Source organism: Cervus elaphus, chromosome 23, assembly GCF_910594005.1.
Source record: "Cervus elaphus chromosome 23, mCerEla1.1, whole genome shotgun sequence".
Classification (NCBI taxonomy): Eukaryota; Metazoa; Chordata; class Mammalia; order Artiodactyla; family Cervidae; genus Cervus; species Cervus elaphus.
This window is the reverse complement of record NC_057837.1, coordinates 75,089,067-75,107,449: the sequence shown is the minus strand read 5'-3', so window position 1 is coordinate 75,107,449 and position 18,383 is coordinate 75,089,067. Positions and strand designations below refer to the sequence as shown.

Here is an 18,383-nt window from a genome sequence, read left to right as displayed (position 1 = left end):
CCGAGATTGAGCTCTGGATAAATGAGAAATTCATGTTGTTTGGTCCCATGTCATCTTGGAATGTCAGTAACTGAAATCCTCTGCAGACAAGTTCCATTTGTCACCTGTAGTCAGCTGCAGCTTGAGTCTGCTGCTAACCCCACCAGGCCAATGTGATGCAATGTGAAATGTTTCCTTTTTTTATTCCAGCATTGGGCGTGGAAAATGTTTGCGTTTTTTTGGTCCTGCTCTTTATTCTGTGACTACGCCACATGCTGGGTTTTCTTTTTGAATTTAGGCATAAATGAAATCTCGGAAGATGTTTATACGGCTGTCGAGCACAGTGATTCGGAGGATTCTGAGAAGTCAGATAGTAGCGGTAGTGACTCTATCAGTGATGAGGAGCAGAGGTCCAAGAACGAACCAGAAGATGCCGAAGACAAAGAGGGGGCTCGGATGGACAAAGAGCCATCTGTCGTCAAAAAAAAGCCCAAATTGCCAAACCCGGCGGAGACGAAAGAGGAGCTGAAAGTCAGCACGTCACCAGCCAGCGACAAAGCGGACCCAAGCTCGGTCAAGGAGAAGACGAGCCCCCAGCCTGAGAAGGACTTTTCAGACAAAGCAAAACCCTCACCTCATCCCACAAAGGATAAGCTGAAGGGAAAAGATGAGACGGATTCCCCAACAGTGCATTTGGGCCTGGACTCCGATTCAGAGAGTGAACTTGTCATAGATTTAGGAGAAGACCATTCTGGGCGGGAGGGTCGAAAAAATAAGAAGGAACCCAAAGAACCATCTCCCAAGCAGGAGGGTAAGTGATTGCACCAGTTTCCGGTTTCTTGATTTGGTTTTAGAATGCCACCTTGCCATTTGTAGTATCACGTGTCATGTTACCCTCTGACTTCATGAAGGGTGGCGCAGCAGAGCTTGGATTGGCTCCTGGTCACCTGGCTAGTTACTGAGCGGGACCATGCCTTAACCTGGGCCTCCCTACCTTCTACCTTCCCAGTACCCAATGTGGTTGATTTTGAGCACAGGAAAAGAAGTCTCTTAGAAAGTAGTAGTTGTTTCTAGCAGTCAAGTCATTTTGCACCTAAGCAGTTTGTTTTTCAATGTGTTCACTTACATGCCTAAAGCGTTTGTCAATGTTAAGACATTGAACAGGGCTGAAATTGTTAAAAGTGTTCAGTTCAAAGACCTTGATGAGTTTATTCTCCTTTACCTCCCCTCACACTGCCCAGGCATCTCAAAACATGTTTTCTTACTAGAGTATAAGACCTTTTGGGTCGGTGGCACCAGACTGCTGAGTTCTTCTTAAGGCCTCAAGAAATCCAAGGGGCCTTATTGTATGATGCCCACCTGAGCCCGTGTTCTGCCATATTTGCGTTTAACTGACGTGGGCCTGAGGTCTCTCAACCTTGGTGCTATTGGCTTTTTATGCCAGATAATTCTTTGTCCTGTGTATTGGAAGATGTTTGGCAGTATCCCTGGCCTTCACTAACTGGATGTCAGTAGCATCTACCCAGTGGTGGCCTTCAAAAGGGTCTTGACAAAGCAAAATCTCCCCTAGTTGTGTACTGCTGCCTGAGTCTTAGTGGTTCCCCCTTCGCTGCTGTTAGGGACTGAACCAGCAGTGGCTGCTCTCAAACCCGCTGCATCCCAGGCATGGTGGCAGACCCCCCAGTGGAACATGGGAATGATTCGAAGGATGTTTGGCCCATGGGCGAAGCAGTCAGCAAATTTCTCAGCTGGCTTGGCAAGTGGGTGGTGAGGGGATTCCAATATGCCCAAGAAAGACCATGGAGAATTAATTAAGGGCCCAGGAGAGACATGGCCAAAAGACAAATTGGAGGTTGTAGCCATAAAAGCTCTTACACTTTGTGGGTTACATAAGGGGATAGCCAGGTTTAATTCTGGGCTCAGTGGTAAAGCATCTTCCTGCCAATGCAGGAGACACAGGTTCAATCCCTAGGTCGGGAAGATCTCCTGGAAAAGGAAATGGCAACACAATCCAGTATTCTTGCCTGGAGAATTCCATGGACAGAGGAGCCTGGTGTGCTATAGTCCATGGGGTCACAAAAGAGTTGGACATGACTTAGTGACTAAACAGACAACACACAGCTTCTGACAGGAGATAACGTCTCAGTTATGTGTCCCCTGGGGATTTCTTAGTCTGGCTGCTTAGACAGGAGGGGGATGGGCTTTGAGCATCTTCCCTCTGTGTTTGGATCAACATGAATTGTTCTGGAACCTCAGTTCCTGCACTTCATTGAAAGAGGATGGAACATCTCTCAGTGATACAGGGCAGGAAGAGAGAGAGGCAATTGAGTGGGTCAGGAAGGATGGATCACCGCCCCATCCCTTAAATTATGAATGACATCTGAAACATCCATTTCTCTGTGGATTGGGGTTTGAGGGACCACTTCTGATGCTGCAGAAAGCAACAGAAGTAGCATTTATTCTGTGAAGTTTGTGGAATTGTTGGGTCCCAGATGGCAGTGTTCCTATGAATGATATGTTTATACTATTCCTCTCTTTCTGGAATAGATCTTTTGTTTGGTTGTGGGTTTTTTTTTGCCCCTTCCAGAAAGGATTTGTGACATACTGATAAAATGGAAATCAAGACATCAGTGAGAAAGACGAAAATAGAACAGTGAGCGATCTGGGGAAAATTTGTATACAGAAATAACTGTTTCAGCCTTCAGAATTAGCAAAGTCAGGCTTCCATTTTGGCTCTGAGCCTCCTGGTAGCCAAAGCAAAAAGGGAAACACATATGAGTCCCTTAAAAGATCTCATGTTTCCCCCCGCTAAATAGAAAGCACTCCAGTTGATAAAATGAAGCTGAGCTGTTCCTCTCACTGGTGTCTGGAGCAGATTTCTCTAGGAGCCCCTGAGTGTGTGGTGGGACTTTCAAGCATAGGATGATTCTGAAACATAATTCAGTTAGAGGAACTTTGCAGGGGTTGGAATCCAGAGGCACCAGAGGATGATTTGGGTTTTGACTTCGTGGCCAACTCTGCAGTTGAGCATCTTTTCAATGATGTGCTTTCACTTACAAGTTTATTAAGTGAAGGGTGTTTTGGAGAGTGCTTGGTGACCTCCTATTGATCTTCAGTTAGGAGTGCAGCTTACACACAGAATCTGAATCCTCAGGTAGAAAGACTGCTTTTCTAGCTGGAGATCCCAGAGAAGAGGCTAAGGGAGCTCGCTTCAGGACCTTGACTATGCTTCCCTGTGTTGCATCAGTCATTTCCAGCCTTCTCTTAAAAAGTCCTTTTCTAATGTACAAGACAGTGACCTAAGTCTGGTGTAAGTAGGTTAGTTGGGTGGGGTTACTTTTGGAGTGTTGACCTTTAAGAAATTAACTTCTTTGTGAGACTACAGGTGATTATATGCTCCCAAATTTTTAGGACAAATGGAATTTTCCCCACCCCTTCCTTTCCCTAGTGCCCACCCACCCCATAAACCATCAGCATCCTCTAGAAATTAAAATGTTTTAGTGTCTAAATGAACCGAAATCCACCCCCCCCCCCCCCCGCCGCCCCGCAAGAATGCATCAAGCCTGGAATGCTTTCAGAATGCATAGTTCTGTTTTTGTTTTTTTTTTTTAATTTGGAAAAGAGCTCCAGTGGGACTCTCTGCAGAGCAGTAACCCATCTACAAAGCCAGCTGTTTGCCTTTGCAAGATGAAAGGGAGAAAAAGACCTTTCTGTGGTTGCCCTTTGCCCAAGGAGGGTTCAGGCTAGCTAATCAACAAGGGCAGTGTATTATTTAATCGCATGGCAGGAAAGAGAGGCACTAAAGATGCATTTGCAGGTTAGAAGCCCTGCCTATGGGATCTCTGCCTTTTTTAGAAGGGCCAAGCTCAAAGCCACCTTTGCGCCTGGAGGGGGAAGGGGCAGAGGCTGTGTCGTCCTGGGCAAGGATGGGGGCTCCTCACTCTAGATAGAGATCTTTTCCCAGCCCCACCCTGTGTTCTTGCCCGGGACCTTGGCTGAATTTTTCCCCAGAGGAGCAAGAGGGCCAGTCAGTTGTGATCACCACAAAGACACCCCCACCCCCAGGCAGTAAGGTCAGCTTGTCAGCACTCCTTTCCTTTCACACTCCTTGGTTTTTCCAGACCCACCGTTAACTGGAAATTTCCCCTAGAATGATCAAGAGCTCATGTCTTTTCTGGGTGATAGAAATCTAAAAATGACAGGCATGGAGTCATGCGGCAGAAGCATGCTGAGCCCCTAAAAAAGGTGTAGTCCTTCTTAAGGGCTTCCTTGGTGGCTCAGCTAGTAAAGAATCTGCCTGCAATGCAGGAGGCCCAGATTCTTTCCCTGGGTCAGGAAGATCCCCTGGGGAAGGAAAAGGCAACCCACTCCAGTATTCTTGCCTGGGAAATTCCACGGACAGAGGAGCCTGGCAGGCTACAGTCCATGGGGTAGCAAATGAGTCGGACATGACTGACCGACTTCACTTTCAGTCCTTATGGAAAAGAGTTTGATGTCCAGGCATGTCGTCTGAGATCAAGGATGCTGACTTGCACCCGTGTTTTTTGTGTGAACCCCAGGGAATCCTCTCTGGGGATGCAGGTTCATCTCTGCAGGGCCTAGGGTCCCTGCATTAGTAACTCAGCCCCTGCCCCTTACAGACAAGCACTCAGGTGGTCATCCCCTCTCCACCGCTCAGGGCTTCTAGCTCTAACCTGCCTTCCAACCACCCCGTCTCACTGCCTGCCCTCACTCACCAAAATGCTGCCTATTCCTGGGCATGTCTTGGCTAAAACTGTTCCCCTCCAAATTCTCCCTGCTGCCTGTTGACATCCTGCCCTCCTCCCTCATAGCCTAGGTCCTCCCAGAAGATACATTCCAAAAGGCAGCTTTTTTCAAACTCACTCACTCACATTCATTCTTTTTGCCATTCCCAAGACCTGCTCGTACAATTATTGACTTAATATATATTTTTATCAGAAGCAGCAGCTCTTTTAAAAAAAAGTTGAACTGAATTTTGGACTTAAACTTGACTACCACACAGTATGTGAAACAGTATTTTGTGCTCTGCAAAAAGATGTAACAGGGATAACTGCAGTCAAAACAAAAGCAAGGCTTCTAAATTCTCCATAAATACCATTGTGCTGGGGAAGGTTCTGGCCTTGGGGTGGAGTTCCCTTGAGTGTTAGGTGTCAAGGCTGCCACGACCACCCTGAGACTATTCTGGAAGGAATTAGAAGAGATGAAAGACAATAATACTCTTCTTACTAGGTGATTCATTGTTGTTCAATGCTTTGGCCATTGGGAGGCTGTCTGGTTCTTTGGGGTACATGCTCTGTAGGTTTCCTGGCCAAGGAAAGGATTCCTGTTCATCTCCAGATGGACTTTGGCGAAGTTGTTCTCAAACTGCTTACTGAACTCTTAACTTTGTAGAACGAGGTACTTGCAGTGATTCTGTTCATCTACTGGGTCATCGACTAGCAGGTGGGCAACTCCAGGCTGGGGGCTGGGTCATGTTGGCCTCAGTCCCCTGGAGGCCTTGACAAGTATCTCAAATGTGAGCAAGCAGTAACCCAAGGAGGCTGATGTTTTAAGCTAGAACCTGCTGCAGAAGTGGCCTAAGCATATACAGTGAGAATGTGCCCGTTCACGGGGAGGTCCTTGGCATGCTAGCCTGGGGTGGTCGCCTAGCACTCACTGGCCTGGAGACCCTGCAGGTCAGCCTGAGTCCCGTCTGTTTTCTGCTTTGTTTCTTCATGCCTTGGCTTCAGTTGTAGGTAAAGCTCCACCATCCACCACAGCGGGCAGCCAGTCTCCCCCCGAGACGCCGGTTCTCACTCGCTCATCCTCCCAGACTCCCACGGCTGGGGTCACGGCCAGCACCAGCACCACGTCCACGGTCACGGCCCCGGCTGCCGCCTCCGCCGCCGCCACCACCTCCACCGCGGGAAGCCCGGTGAAAAAGCAGAGGCCGCTTTTACCGAAGGAGACTGCCCCGGCCGTGCAGCGGGTCGTGTGGAACTCATCAAGTAAGTTTCAAACGTCCTCCCAAAAGTGGCACATGCAGAAGATGCAGCGCCAGCAGCAGCAGAGCCAGCAGCAGCAGCCTCAGTCTTCCCAGGGGACGAGATATCAGACCAGACAGGCTGTGAAAGGTACCGAGCCTCCCCCCCTGCTCTCCGTGGCGCCCGCTCCCTTTTTGCCACATGGACAGGAGAAAAATCGTCCTCGTTTTATTTTTTTCAGTTCCCCTTTGTTGCCTGGCCGCCGTATCCTGGAGGCCTGACACATTCCATTTGGCATTATTTTTAAAAATTGTTTTGCAGCTTGCTTTTTGTACTTTTCTTTTTCCTTTTTCATTTTGTAAACAGTACATGCACGTCTTCTTAGAAAGGGGTGAAATAGATGCCTAGACACACAAAAATATGCTGTCTTGATTGACGCTCTATTTCATTCTCCACCCTTTCTCAGAGGTTATTGTTAACCATAAGATCTTTTTTTAATGCATGTATGCATATATATTTATGTATATATATATGACTTCATAAAGGTATTACTTTTTTTTTTTTCTTTTTGGAAACATAAAAATGATACCATCCTTGCCTTTTTTTTTTCCCCCACCCATCAGCATGTTTTGGAGGTCCATCCATGTCAGTACGTATAGCTCTCCCTGATTCTTTTGGACTGCTGCGTAGTATTCCACAGTTTATTTAATAAAGTATTCCCCTACGGATAGACATTTAGGTTGCTTCCAGTTTTTTCCTGTTGTAAGCAGTGCTGCAATGAATACCTTTGTATAAGTTTCCTTGTGCATGCCCATGAACCCCTGGGCATTATTTTTGAAAGAGAGAAGTGGATAGTAAAGGATACCTTAATAAGTAGGGACTAGCCCCTCAACGCAAGAAGAGCCAGCATCAGGAACCGTTGCTGAAGCATGGAATACAGCTCCCAGCTGGAGGCTCCATCTAGGCTGATGTAAAGCCGAACAAAGCACTGATCTGATGGGTACTAGTTTGCCCAACTCTCTTGAGGACTGACACAGGGCTTGTTTCATGGGGAAATCCGCCTCGAGATCCTTCATGGTTGGGCTCCTTGATCGAAACTCTCACGTACTGAGTGCACTGTTGCGTGTAGAATTCTTGAGAGTTGCAGCAGGTTGTGAAATGAAAGAGTAGCCAGATCCTGACCTGGGCCCCCAGTGAAACCCTTCAAAGATTGGGGTGGAGGGAGACTGAGCGATTGGACTTACAGCCGGATTGATCCTGCTGTCTGAAGAGTTGCTGGGGCAGAACCGAGTCTGGGATCTTTCAGGTTGGGAGGGTCAGTTCCAGTCTCCTGAACTCATCACCCTTAAGTATAATGAGCCTTCCCGGGGAACTTGGGAGCTGGCAAGAAGGAGCTCATTGATGGTATGGTTCCTAATTCCCAGATTGTCCTGTTAAAGATAAACAAGGCTGGCCACTAGTTGAAGTAGTTAGGATAGATTTTAATCTGCTGTATACTATTGCAGTAGGGCAAAATGTCCAGCATGAACTGAAGTCAACTCCAACGTGTACACAGGGGGCTGGGGTTTTAAAGGGAGAATTTGGGAATAGGGAGGGGGAATTGTGGGGGCTCTGTAGAGTCAGAAAGGGACAGTTTTACACAAAGTGGTAAGGGGGTGTTGGTCCATGTGAAATGTCTGGGTTTGCTGACTCTGGTATCTCTTAAAGGTAGGCTTCTGCCCTCCCATAGAGACTGGGCAGTGGGCCCTATTGTTAGGTGTTGACTGGAGCAAATAGGCAATTCTGTCGGCAGCCTTGAGTTTTCTTAGGTGGGGACTTGAAAGGGCTGGGGGTCATCCTAGGGATGCAGCCTTGCGCTGTTGGAAACCATATTAGTCCTTAAAGACCCAGGTGGAGGCCCCACTGAGAAAGGGCTCGGAGGAGCCTCGCTCGAGTTTGGCTGACGAGAGAATCTTTGTCCCTTGAAAGCAGAGAAACTCGAACGGTGTGGATCGGGCCCTGCTCCCACCACAGCTTCGAGCTGGGACAGCCTTCCCGAGGCAGTGGGGTGACCAAGAACCTTTGCTTTCCCAGCTGTCCAGCAGAAAGAGATCACGCAGAGCCCATCCACCTCCACCATCACCCTGGTGACCAGCACCCAGTCGTCGCCCCTGGTCACCAGCTCAGGGACCACGAGCACCCTCGCGTCTTCGGTCAGCGCAGACCTGCCCATCGCCACCGCTTCAGCTGATGTCGCTGCAGACATCGCCAAGTACACTAGCAAAGTGGGTGCCTGTGGCGGGATCGGGGAGGACCAGCCTTGGGTCTTTCCAGGAGTTAGAAGGGATCGGGAAGGGTGCAGTCCCTCCCCAACTCACCTGTCCTCTTGGCATGTTCCTTGTGGAGGGGTGTGGTGGGCGGGCTCGCCTGCTCTGTGTTCACTTGTGGGCACCCTCTCTGCAGGTTCTGTCTTCTCTCTTTTAAAATTTGTTCTATTGAAGTATGGGTGATGTACAGTATTGTCTTAATTTCTACTGTATAGCAAAATGATTCAGTTATATACACATGCACTTTTTCATATTCCTTTCTATTCTGGTTTATCACAGGGTAATGATTGTATTTCCCTGTGCTATACAGGAGGACCTTGTTGTTTATTCTATGCATAATAGTTTTTTTTTTTTTATTCTATGTATAATAGTTTGCATCTGCTAATCCCAGACTCCCAATGCGTTCTGTCCCCCACCATATCCCTCTTCTCCACTTCTCTCTTAATTTGCCAAGTGATTTCATGCTCACTGTTGAATTTGGGCAAGTAAAGCTTGCAGCTCTCCTCGCTGTCAGATGAGACTGCCCTGGAGTGACATTCAGGTTGCTGTCTGTAGAATCCAGGGAGTGAAAATCACCACCAGAATTGCAGCTCCCTGGGGAGTCCTTCTGCTCTCTGCTGGGGCCTAGAACAGCGCTTGATACATAGTTGTAAGATGAAAGCAGGTTGCTGCCTAACTTCTCACTGGGCTTCTTATTAGTAACTTTTTTTAAAAAATCTGTACAGTTTTTAAAGTCTTTATTGAATCTGTTGCACTATTGCTTTACTTTCCTTCTTTTATAATGTTTTGGTTTTTTGACTACAAGGCTTGTGGGATCTTAGCTTCCTGACTAGGGAATCAGACCTGTACCCCCACAGTGGAAGGCAGAGTCTCAACCACTGGACTGCCAGGGACGTCCTCACACCCATTTTATAGACGAGCACGCTGAGAACTGGCCAGGCCACACCACTTGTCCAGGGTCGCATAATCCGTGAACGTCTAACTGGCATTTGAATGGTAGCAGCCAGGATCTAGAGTATCGGCTTGACCTGGCTTTAAGCTGCCTTGTGAATTCACACCAGGCCTGCTGACCACAGCTCTTCAGGGTCCACAAACCTACTGTTCTTACAGGTGGCTTTTTAAAGCAACCCTGCTTGAGTCAGCGTGGCCAAAGAGAGAAAACCCAAGTCTGGGGGTAACATCTCTTATTTAGTATTTCTGTTCCCCCCTTTTGAATAAAACACAAGAATTTTTATCGAGTCCCTGAGTTTCAGAACAGGAAGGGTTCACCTGTTAAGTATGATTGCATCCTCAGGGTTTTTTTTTTTTTTATTGGTGGTTGGTCTTTTATTAATTTTTTTTTTCCCAATTATTTTTATTAGTTGGAGGATCCTCAGGGTTTTTGTCTTACCTGTTCATCACCTTGAACTAGGATTGACTTCATGTTTTCATTTATAGTGACTTAACAGAAATAAAATTCAGTCTACACTCACCAGATCCTGTTCTTCAATGATTGAAGCCTGAGTCCATCTTTTCTTCTGTTAAAAAGTGATTAGCATGAAAGTGTTAAAGAGTTAATGCAAGCTTCCCTGGTGGCTTGTTGGTAAAGAATCCGCTTGCCAGTGCAGGAGACATGGGTTCCATCCCTGATGTGGGAAGCTCCCACACACTCTAGAGCAACTAAGCCCATGTACCACAACTCCCGAGCCTGGAAGCCGCAACTGCTAAAGCCTGTGCCTGGAGCCCGTGCTCTCCATCCGACACGGGAAGCCGCCGCAGTGAGAAGCCTGTGCGCTGCAACTAGAGAGTAGCCCCCGTTCACTGCACCTAGATCAGAGCTTGTGAAGCAACAAAGACCTGGCACAGCCAAAAATAAATGCGTAAATAAGTTATAGTAAAAAAAAAGAATTAATGGTACCACGTGGAGACTTTCTTCCTAACAAGATCTGTTGTAGAATTACAAGAGGGTAATTTTTTAAAATGACTGATTTAAGATGTCTGGTATTGCTTAAATGGCTTCCTTTTCCTTATTTATTTATTTTTTTAAATTATTTATCTATTTGGCTGTTCCAGGTCTTTAGTTGTGGTGTGCAGATTCTTAGTTCGCATGTGGGATCTTGTTCTCTGACCAGGAATCAGACCCAGGCCCCCTGCATTGGTGCAGAAGCTTAGCCACTGGACCACCAGGGAAGTCCCCCCAAATGGTTTCTCATTCGCTTGCCATTGATTGGACTTCTTGTATCGCCTTCCGTTGATTTGGTCCGAGTTGTCCATTTACAGATGAGAAAACTGAGGCTGCCACGCAGCTCAGGCTGGTGTTCACACCAAGCCAGTGTTATCCGCTCCTGCAGCCCTTTTTATTCCATCTCTTAGAGTTCTCCCCCTTACTCATGGGGCAAAATTGAGGAATGAACATTTTGATAGGCATTTTCTTTGCAGTTAAGAAAATGAACTCAGTGACATAGTTTTGGAGCTGGTGAACTTGCTTGTGTCTGAGGTGACCCAGAGTTGAAGACCCAGATTTGTGTGTTTTGGCAGAAGGGCTCTTTTTATTAATGTTGAGTTCTTTGCTATATTTGGAAGTGGGAACGAAGGTCAGTCCACAAATTCATGATTTCTTTAAAATGGAATGTAACTATGGCATTAGTAAAGTATTGGATTTCATCCACTCTCTAAAGTTTTCTCGTAAAGCAATTTCCTTTGAATATTTTAAATGGACCTGAGCAGGGAGGCCCGTACAGAATGACTGACCATAAAGCACGAAGTGTTTTTGCTGGCAACATCCCCCTGTGGTCCCTGCAACAAGGGGGAGAACTAATATTTCAACAGATACTTTATTCATTTTCCGCCTATTTTGGGGGTGAAATGGGGGTTACTCTTTTGGAGTTGGCAGCAGTTTTGCGATCACATGTTCTTGAGAGTTAATTCTTTTGTGAAAATAAGAAAACAGGTATTTCTTTATGAACTCCTCAGCAGATACTGAACCACAGTCTCCTCTTTTTCTCATTTAATCCTTGTATACACCCTACAAGGGGGCAGTGTTATTATCCTTGTTTTATGCCTGGGGCTTAGAGAGAGTTGTGGATGGCAAGACTTAATGGCAGGAAGAAATCTCGGGCATCAGATACAAGGGTGCTGTTTGTCCTGTTTTCTTGCTGAGTTGGAGCAGACTGCGTAGCACAGGGGAGTCTTGGCAGTGGCTGGGCCAGATCTGCGACCTGGTTTGGTCTCCCGTCCCCTCCTGTCCCTCCTGTAATGTGGGAGGGCTCCGCGGGTGTGTGCCCCTTTAGGTCACCACAGAGCATTGAGGAGAGTTCCCTGTGTTGGATAGTAGGTTCTCGGGAGTTATCTGTTGTGTACGTAGTGGTGTATAAATGTCAGTCCCCGTCTCCCATTCGGAATCTCCCCACTCCCCCAACCCCCTCTTTTGTAGCCGAAAGTTTGTTTGCTACATTTGTGACTGTTGCTGCTTTGCCAGTAAGTTCATCCCTGCCCTTTTCTTGGCTTCCACATGGAAGCGATGTTGGACAACATTTATCTGTCTGTCTTCACTCTGTGTGACGGTCTCTAGGTTCAGCCACGTCTCTGCAGATGGCACTATTCCATGCCTTTTTTGTAGCTGAGTAGTACTCTGTTGTATGTAGGTACGTCTTCTGTATCCGTTCTTCTGTCAATGGACATTGTAGGTTTTGCCCGTGCCCCGGCTATTGTCAATAGCACTACAGTGAGCATTGGGGCGCATGCCTCCTTTTGAATTATGGTTTTCTTCAGATACATGCCTAGGAGGAGGATTACTGGCTCACATGGTAGCTCTGTTTTTAGTTTTTTAAGGAACCTCCATATAGTTCTCTCTAGTGGCCGTACCAATTTATGTTCCCATCAACAGTGTAGGAGGGTTCCCTTTTCTCCACACCGTTTCCAAAGCATTTATCATTTAAGATTTTTTTGATGATGGCCATTCTGACTGGTGTGAGGGTGACACCTCAGGAATGATTTGCATTCCTCTAATCATTAGTGGTTTTGAGCATCTTTTCGTGTGTTTGTTGGCCATCTGTATGTCTTCTCTGGAGAAATGTCTATTTAGATCTTTCCCCCCCATTTTTTGATTGCGTTGTTTTTTTTTTTTTTTATATTGAGCTGCATGAGCTGTTTGGGTATTTTGGAGAGTAATTCCTTTTTGGAGATTAATTCCTTGTTGGTTGCTTCATTTGCAAATGTTTTCTCCCATTGTGAGGTTGTCTTTTTGTTTTGTTTATGGTTTCCTTTGCTTTTGTACAGATCGATTTTAGATACATGTCATCTAGGAAAAGTCTCAGGGAAGTTGATCACCTAAATTGCTTCTGTTTTTATCTTTTCAGATGATGGATGCAATAAAAGGCACGATGACGGAAATATATAACGATCTTTCTAAGAACACTACTGGAAGCACCATAGCTGAGGTCAGAGGTGACACATGTCATTCTTGTTTTTTTGTGGTTGTTATCTGTGCTTCATATATTTTTTTAAAGTTTTTAAAAACTGGAGTGAAATTGCTTTGCAGTGTTTAGCTCCTGCCGTAAAACAGCGTGAACCAGCGCTGTGTCCACATGTGTCTCCTCTCCCGTGAGCCTCCCTCCCGTTCTTCACTCCCTGTCTGCTCAGGGTGTCTTCTCTGGGCTGATATGGGGGCGCCCTGAAGAAGTTCTCTGGAAACCCCTCTCAGGTTCTGGCTCTGGTCCCCAGGCTCGCTCTGCCTTGATGGCGGTGTTGAGGGTATTTTTTCAGTTGGCTAGGAAGCTGGTGCTGTGGAGACACACCCTGCTCTCTGCGATCACCTCACTTCTAACCCGAACAGCTGAAACCAGAGCCCGAGTGATTGACCCACTGGCGAAACCAGAAACCGGTTATTTTGGCCCCGTGTGAAATTGGCTCCTTCAGCATCTCCTGAAGTTTGGACTTTTTTATTCAAGTGATCTTGGTGTTCAAGAGGTAGTATCCCAAGCTTCCTCAATTTAGGTGATTACTTAGAGAATGGAGTGGTTAAAACATGGAAATATCCACTTAGGAAGTGACCACTTATTTTTTTTTTTAAAAAGAAAAGCCAAAAAAAAAAAAATAAAAGAAAAGCCTCCCTGAATTTTCTTCCTAGGATAATGTCAGGCAAACTGGCTGCAGACAGGTCCCTCGGGGAAATGACAAGTGGCAAGACTTGTTCAGATCATTGAAAGTCACGATGGAAAGTGAGGGGAACCCCATGAGGAGCCATTGATGTGAGAGGGCAGGCAGAGTGAGGCTGGCACCCGGAAAAAGAGGGGGACGTCTCCAGGAAGATGCTCTGATGGGCCTTAAACAGAGAACTGTGTGCTTCAGCTTTTTTTTTTTTTTTTTTTTTTGCCACACTGAGCCGCTTATAGGATTCTAGTTCCCTGACCAGGGATTGAACCTGTGTCCTCTGCATTAGGAGCATGGAATCTTAGCCACTGGACTGCCAGGGAAGTCTCAAGAGAGCTGTGTGAATGTAAAGATTTCAGGGAGGTCCCAAGAAAAATCGATGAATCTCTTTAGGTATTTTTGCTATATGACCATCTTTATGATTATGCTGGGGTGTCAAACAACAAGGCCAAATGCTGTTTTTAGAAAAACCTCCTCTCCCTCACCCTGACCTGTCACCATACTTTATTCCTTTTTGTTCATTTAATTGATGTGGGGTTACCTGAAACCTTGGGTCTTGAAAGATGTCAGAATATTCCAGATTTTAACGAGGTAATATGCAGCCCCCTTTCACAGTTAGAGACAACATTTCTGCAGTGATACAGAAAGATTGTTCCCACCGTGTTGGAAAAATCAGGATTTCTCAGCCTTGAAGCTCCTGACGTTGGTGCCAGATGTTTCGCCATGGTGGGGGCCGTCCTGTCTGTCTGGGATGTTGAGCAGAATTCCTGGTCTTTACCCTCTGGATGCCAGAAACAACCCAGAATGTCTCCAGGCACTGCAGCGTCATAGACAGAGGAGGGGGGCAAAAGTCATCCCAGTTAAGAACCATGGTGATGATTAAACACTGTCAACAGCCTTCTATCAGTTCAGTTTGGGTTTATATTTTCTTCTCTCCAAGTGAATTTGGCCCCAAATATAATCCTCCTACCTCCACCCCAAATACCCTATGGTTTCCAGAATGGTTAAGCTTTGGGATTTCAGGTGAATGATTATGGCCCCCACCCAAAACTTTAGGTCCGAGATAAGATAAAGCTGTTTTTAGGATGTTTTAGTTTTATTTTTTTAGGCCAAAGTCCTGTTCAAAGCTTTTACATATAGTAAATCTCTTACGTGTGAACCTTCACATTGGGAACTTTCAAAGACGCGAATGTTTGCATGTCCGATCACGTAAGTTAGTTCACGTGTCTGGCGTACATTGTCATGTGCGTACATCTTCCCACAAGTGATTGTGCCTTGGTACTTTACTGTGGAGAGTGCAGTATTACAGTATCTTTATTTCAAGCCCAGGGTGTCCGGAAGCAAGCATAAAAGCAGCGGTGATGTAGCTGGTGCTGGACTATGCAGCCACTTGTGTTAGTTGGTTGCTTAGGCTAACTTTGTTGGACTTACGAACAAATTGGGCTTATGAACGGGGCTCTAGGAATGGAACTTGTTGGTATGTAGGGGATTCACTGTACTATTTATTTTGAAAATCTGTCTTCTTTTTTCATGTTAAACGGCTTTTCCTAGAGCATCTCTTGGAAAAGATAGACCACTTGTATTTGGTTTTTTGAAGCAGAATTTCTTACGAATTTGGACTAACTCACTGGCACCCATCTGGGGGAGGCCAGCAGAGACCAGGCTGCTGCCCTTTGACTCAGCACGTGACATTAACCCATAGTGAGAGCTGGAGCTTCTGAGCCCTGTTGGCAACAGGCACCCAGATGCGCTTTGTAAGTCTTCTGTCTTCTTACAGATCCGCAGGCTGAGGATTGAGATAGAGAAACTCCAGTGGCTGCACCAGCAGGAGCTCTCAGAAATGAAACACAACTTGGGTGAGTGCTGCTGGCCTGGTCTGCATTGACGAAGGTTCTGAATAGGAACTTCTTGGCGTGTCTAGAGTTGGGCCCAGGGGTGAACTGGGTCAGAAGGAGGCCAGGGGGATGTACCACTCCTGGGGAGAACACAGCATCCTGGGGAGTCTAGCCTGGAGAAACCAGGTATGAAGCAGGAGCTGGCGGGAACCCCCTCTCCTCTCTTCCAAACACCAACATCAGCAGCAAATTCATCCCAACAGCTGTGGTAGCTGCCCCTGCGTGTGAGCTGTGACCTGTTGTAAAATTGAGAGACATCTCAGTAGCCTGAGCATTCTGGTAATTGTCCTGGCCTAATGATCAGTGCGGAGGCCCTGCCCTGTCTGGAAGATTAGATCCGCTGCCACCAAACACTTCGAGAAGGAAGTATATCCAAGTTGCAGCCCCAGTTCTGCCCATCTTAGCTGTGTGCCTCAGTTTCCTCATCTGTGAAATGGGTAGAATAGTAGTAGTCACCTCCTTAAGATTAGTGTAAGGATTAAAAGAGTTCATATTTATAAAGTGTTTACAACAGTGCCTACAGATCACAGGTACTGTGTAAGTATTTGATAGAAAAAAAAGCTTATACAAATGATAAATTTCAAAATGAATTGAGTGGGGATTGTTCTGAGGATTTATGTGAGCACTTCCTGCAGAGTCACCACGGGGCCCCATTATCATTATCCTCAGGACCTGACATTCCTGATCACAAACAGTTCCTCAGGTTGGCACGGTGAATGCCTGTTTTACAGATGAGGACGTTGGAGCTCAGGGAGGCTGGGTGACTCTCTGCATTGGCTCATATGACCAGGGCATCCCCGAGCCAGAGATTCATAGCTGTCAGGATCCACTGTCTGACCTGCTGTGAATGAGCCCACGGCCTGGGATGGGGGGTGAAGTTGGCATCCTCTCCCCTGCCCTCCCCTGGCAGAGCTGACCATGGCCGAGATGCGGCAGAGCCTAGAGCAGGAGCGGGACCGGCTCATTGCTGAGGTGAAGAAGCAGCTGGAGCTGGAGAAGCAGCAGGCGGTGGACGAGACCAAGAAGAAGCAGTGGTGCGCCAACTGCAAGAAGGAGGCCATCTTCTACTGCTGCTGGAATACCAGCTACTGCGACTACCCCTGCCAGCAGGCCCACTGGCCCGAGCACATGAAGTCTTGCACCCAGTCAGGTAGGGCCTCGGGAGCACCACCTGGCCCAGGCTGCGGGGGGCGGACCCTTGGCTCCCCCCGGACCACAGGGCACTTGCCGCGCCCACTTACCACAAGTGACTCGTGCACACGAGACCGCAGCAGGCAGACACGTGGCCAGGTCCCCAGGCTCCGTTGTCTCCACCCTCTGGGTTCCTTGGCGGCCTGTAATGACAGCCCAGATGACTTCAGTTTCCTGTGGCTTGCTGTGGTTCTCCACTGGGGGCAGTATCTGTCTCTGCCCAAACCAAATGGGGGTGTCCCTGGTAGCTCAGATGGTGTAAAGAATCTGCCTGCAGTGCAGGAGACCTGGGTTCGATCCCTGGGTTGAGAAGATCCCCTGGAGAAAGGAGTGGCAGCCCACTCCAGTATGCTTGCCTAGAGAATCCCGCAGACGTAGGAGCCTGGCAGGCTACAGTTCATGGGGTCACAAAGAGTCGGACATGACTGAGTGACTAAGCGGACACACACAGAAATAAAATGCATCTTCTACCCCGTTCTGCAATGCACAGGACAGCCCCCCACCATGGAGCCCATCCTGGACACAAGGCTTTAAACAATCACCAGTTCTTATGTGAAGGACAGAGTGATGGTTTGGAGCTAATTTGTTTTTAAAATCTCTTTCTAATGCAGAGCGAGCAGATCCCAGGCCAGGAGACTCTAGCAGGAAGCACCGTCTAGTTAGAACTTATTAATAATATTTATTAGTAATATTTTACAGTTAGCGCTTATTTATGGCCAATGTTAGATTTCTGTGTTTAGAAGTAAAAGTCTCCACTTAAAAGAATTTATTTAAATGCAAATAACATAAATAATATGACAAGGGACTGTATCAGTGGATTGGCAAATTTTTCAAAGGTGGTAGATGAACGACCCAAGTTTGAGAGACTCTAGGCAAGGGTTGGTAAGCTTTTTTTATGAAGGTCCAGAGTAAATGTTGTAGGATTTGTGGCCCACGGGATCTGTCGAAACCTCTCAAGTCTGCTGTTACAGGGTGAAAGTGAGTGCCTGAGGTGAACACTGGTCTAAAATTAGAAATTATGAAATGAGTAATTGGAACAGCCATACTAAGCTGTTTGCTTCATGAACATGCTTTTGTCTCCAGAATGATTTAATAAAACTTAAATCACAGACTCTGAAAAATGAACATATCTTCGTGCACAGTCTGGAATTCCTGTGTCTGGGAAGGCTTCAGTCCAGCTATTCTGGGCCCGTGCTGTGCCCTGGGCAGGGCTGGGTGGCATCTCTTAACACGTGGTGGTTTGCATGGAGCAGGGTTCCCTGTGGGCCCGGGCGCTACTACGCTCGGCTTACATGTGGCTTCTGTCGCCCTTTGCCCTCAGCTACCGCCCCTCAGCAGGAAGCAGACCCCGAGGTGAACACAGAAACACTAAATAAGTCATCCCAGGGCACCTCCTCCAGTACTCAGGCAGCCCCCCCGGAAACCAGCGCCTCGAAAGAGAAGGAGACGCCAGCTGAGAAAAGCAAGGACAGTGGCTCGGTGAGTATCCATCCCACATGCCTCGGGGCCAACCAGAATCTCAGACCTGCCCCCTCCCACCTCCACGGCGAGCCCCGTGCTGTAGGAGCGTGTCTGTCTTCAGGCTTCAGGTGGGGGCGACAGGGTCTCTGCAGGCCTCCTTCTCCCCAGGTGTGTGTTGAGGGCAAGTGTTGTCCAGTAGAACCTGTGATGTTGGGAGTGTTCTGTATCTCCTCTGCCCGTTGTGGGAGCCACCAGCCTCAAGTGGCTGTTGAGCACTTGAACTGTGGCCATTGTGACCAAGAACCTGGATTTCAGATGTTACTAAATTAATTTAATAGTAACTAATTTAAATGCAATGGCCATGGGTGGCTGGTGGCTGCTGTGTTGGACACAGAGGTCGCACCTCTTATTTTCCCAGGGAGTGGTATGTGGATTGT

At 47.2% G+C, this 18,383-nt stretch overlaps 1 protein-coding gene across 10 annotated transcripts in view; it reads left to right on the top strand.

The window, feature by feature from the left end:
* The window catches only part of ZMYND8 (zinc finger MYND-type containing 8), a 116,200-nt gene that overhangs the window by 89,661 nt on the left and 8,156 nt on the right, over window positions 1-18,383 (top strand). For all 10 annotated transcript variants that reach the window (XM_043885111.1, XM_043885112.1, XM_043885110.1 and 7 more), the window contains 7 exons: window positions 278-790; window positions 5,730-5,987; window positions 8,037-8,227; window positions 12,607-12,687; window positions 15,177-15,255; window positions 16,205-16,444; window positions 17,807-17,964. In XM_043885111.1, coding sequence (XP_043741046.1) covers window positions 278-790; window positions 5,730-5,987; window positions 8,037-8,227; window positions 12,607-12,687; window positions 15,177-15,255; window positions 16,205-16,444; window positions 17,807-17,964 — 1,520 coding nt within the window. The remainder of the gene's footprint in view (window positions 1-277; window positions 791-5,729; window positions 5,988-8,036; window positions 8,228-12,606; window positions 12,688-15,176; window positions 15,256-16,204; window positions 16,445-17,806; window positions 17,965-18,383) is intronic.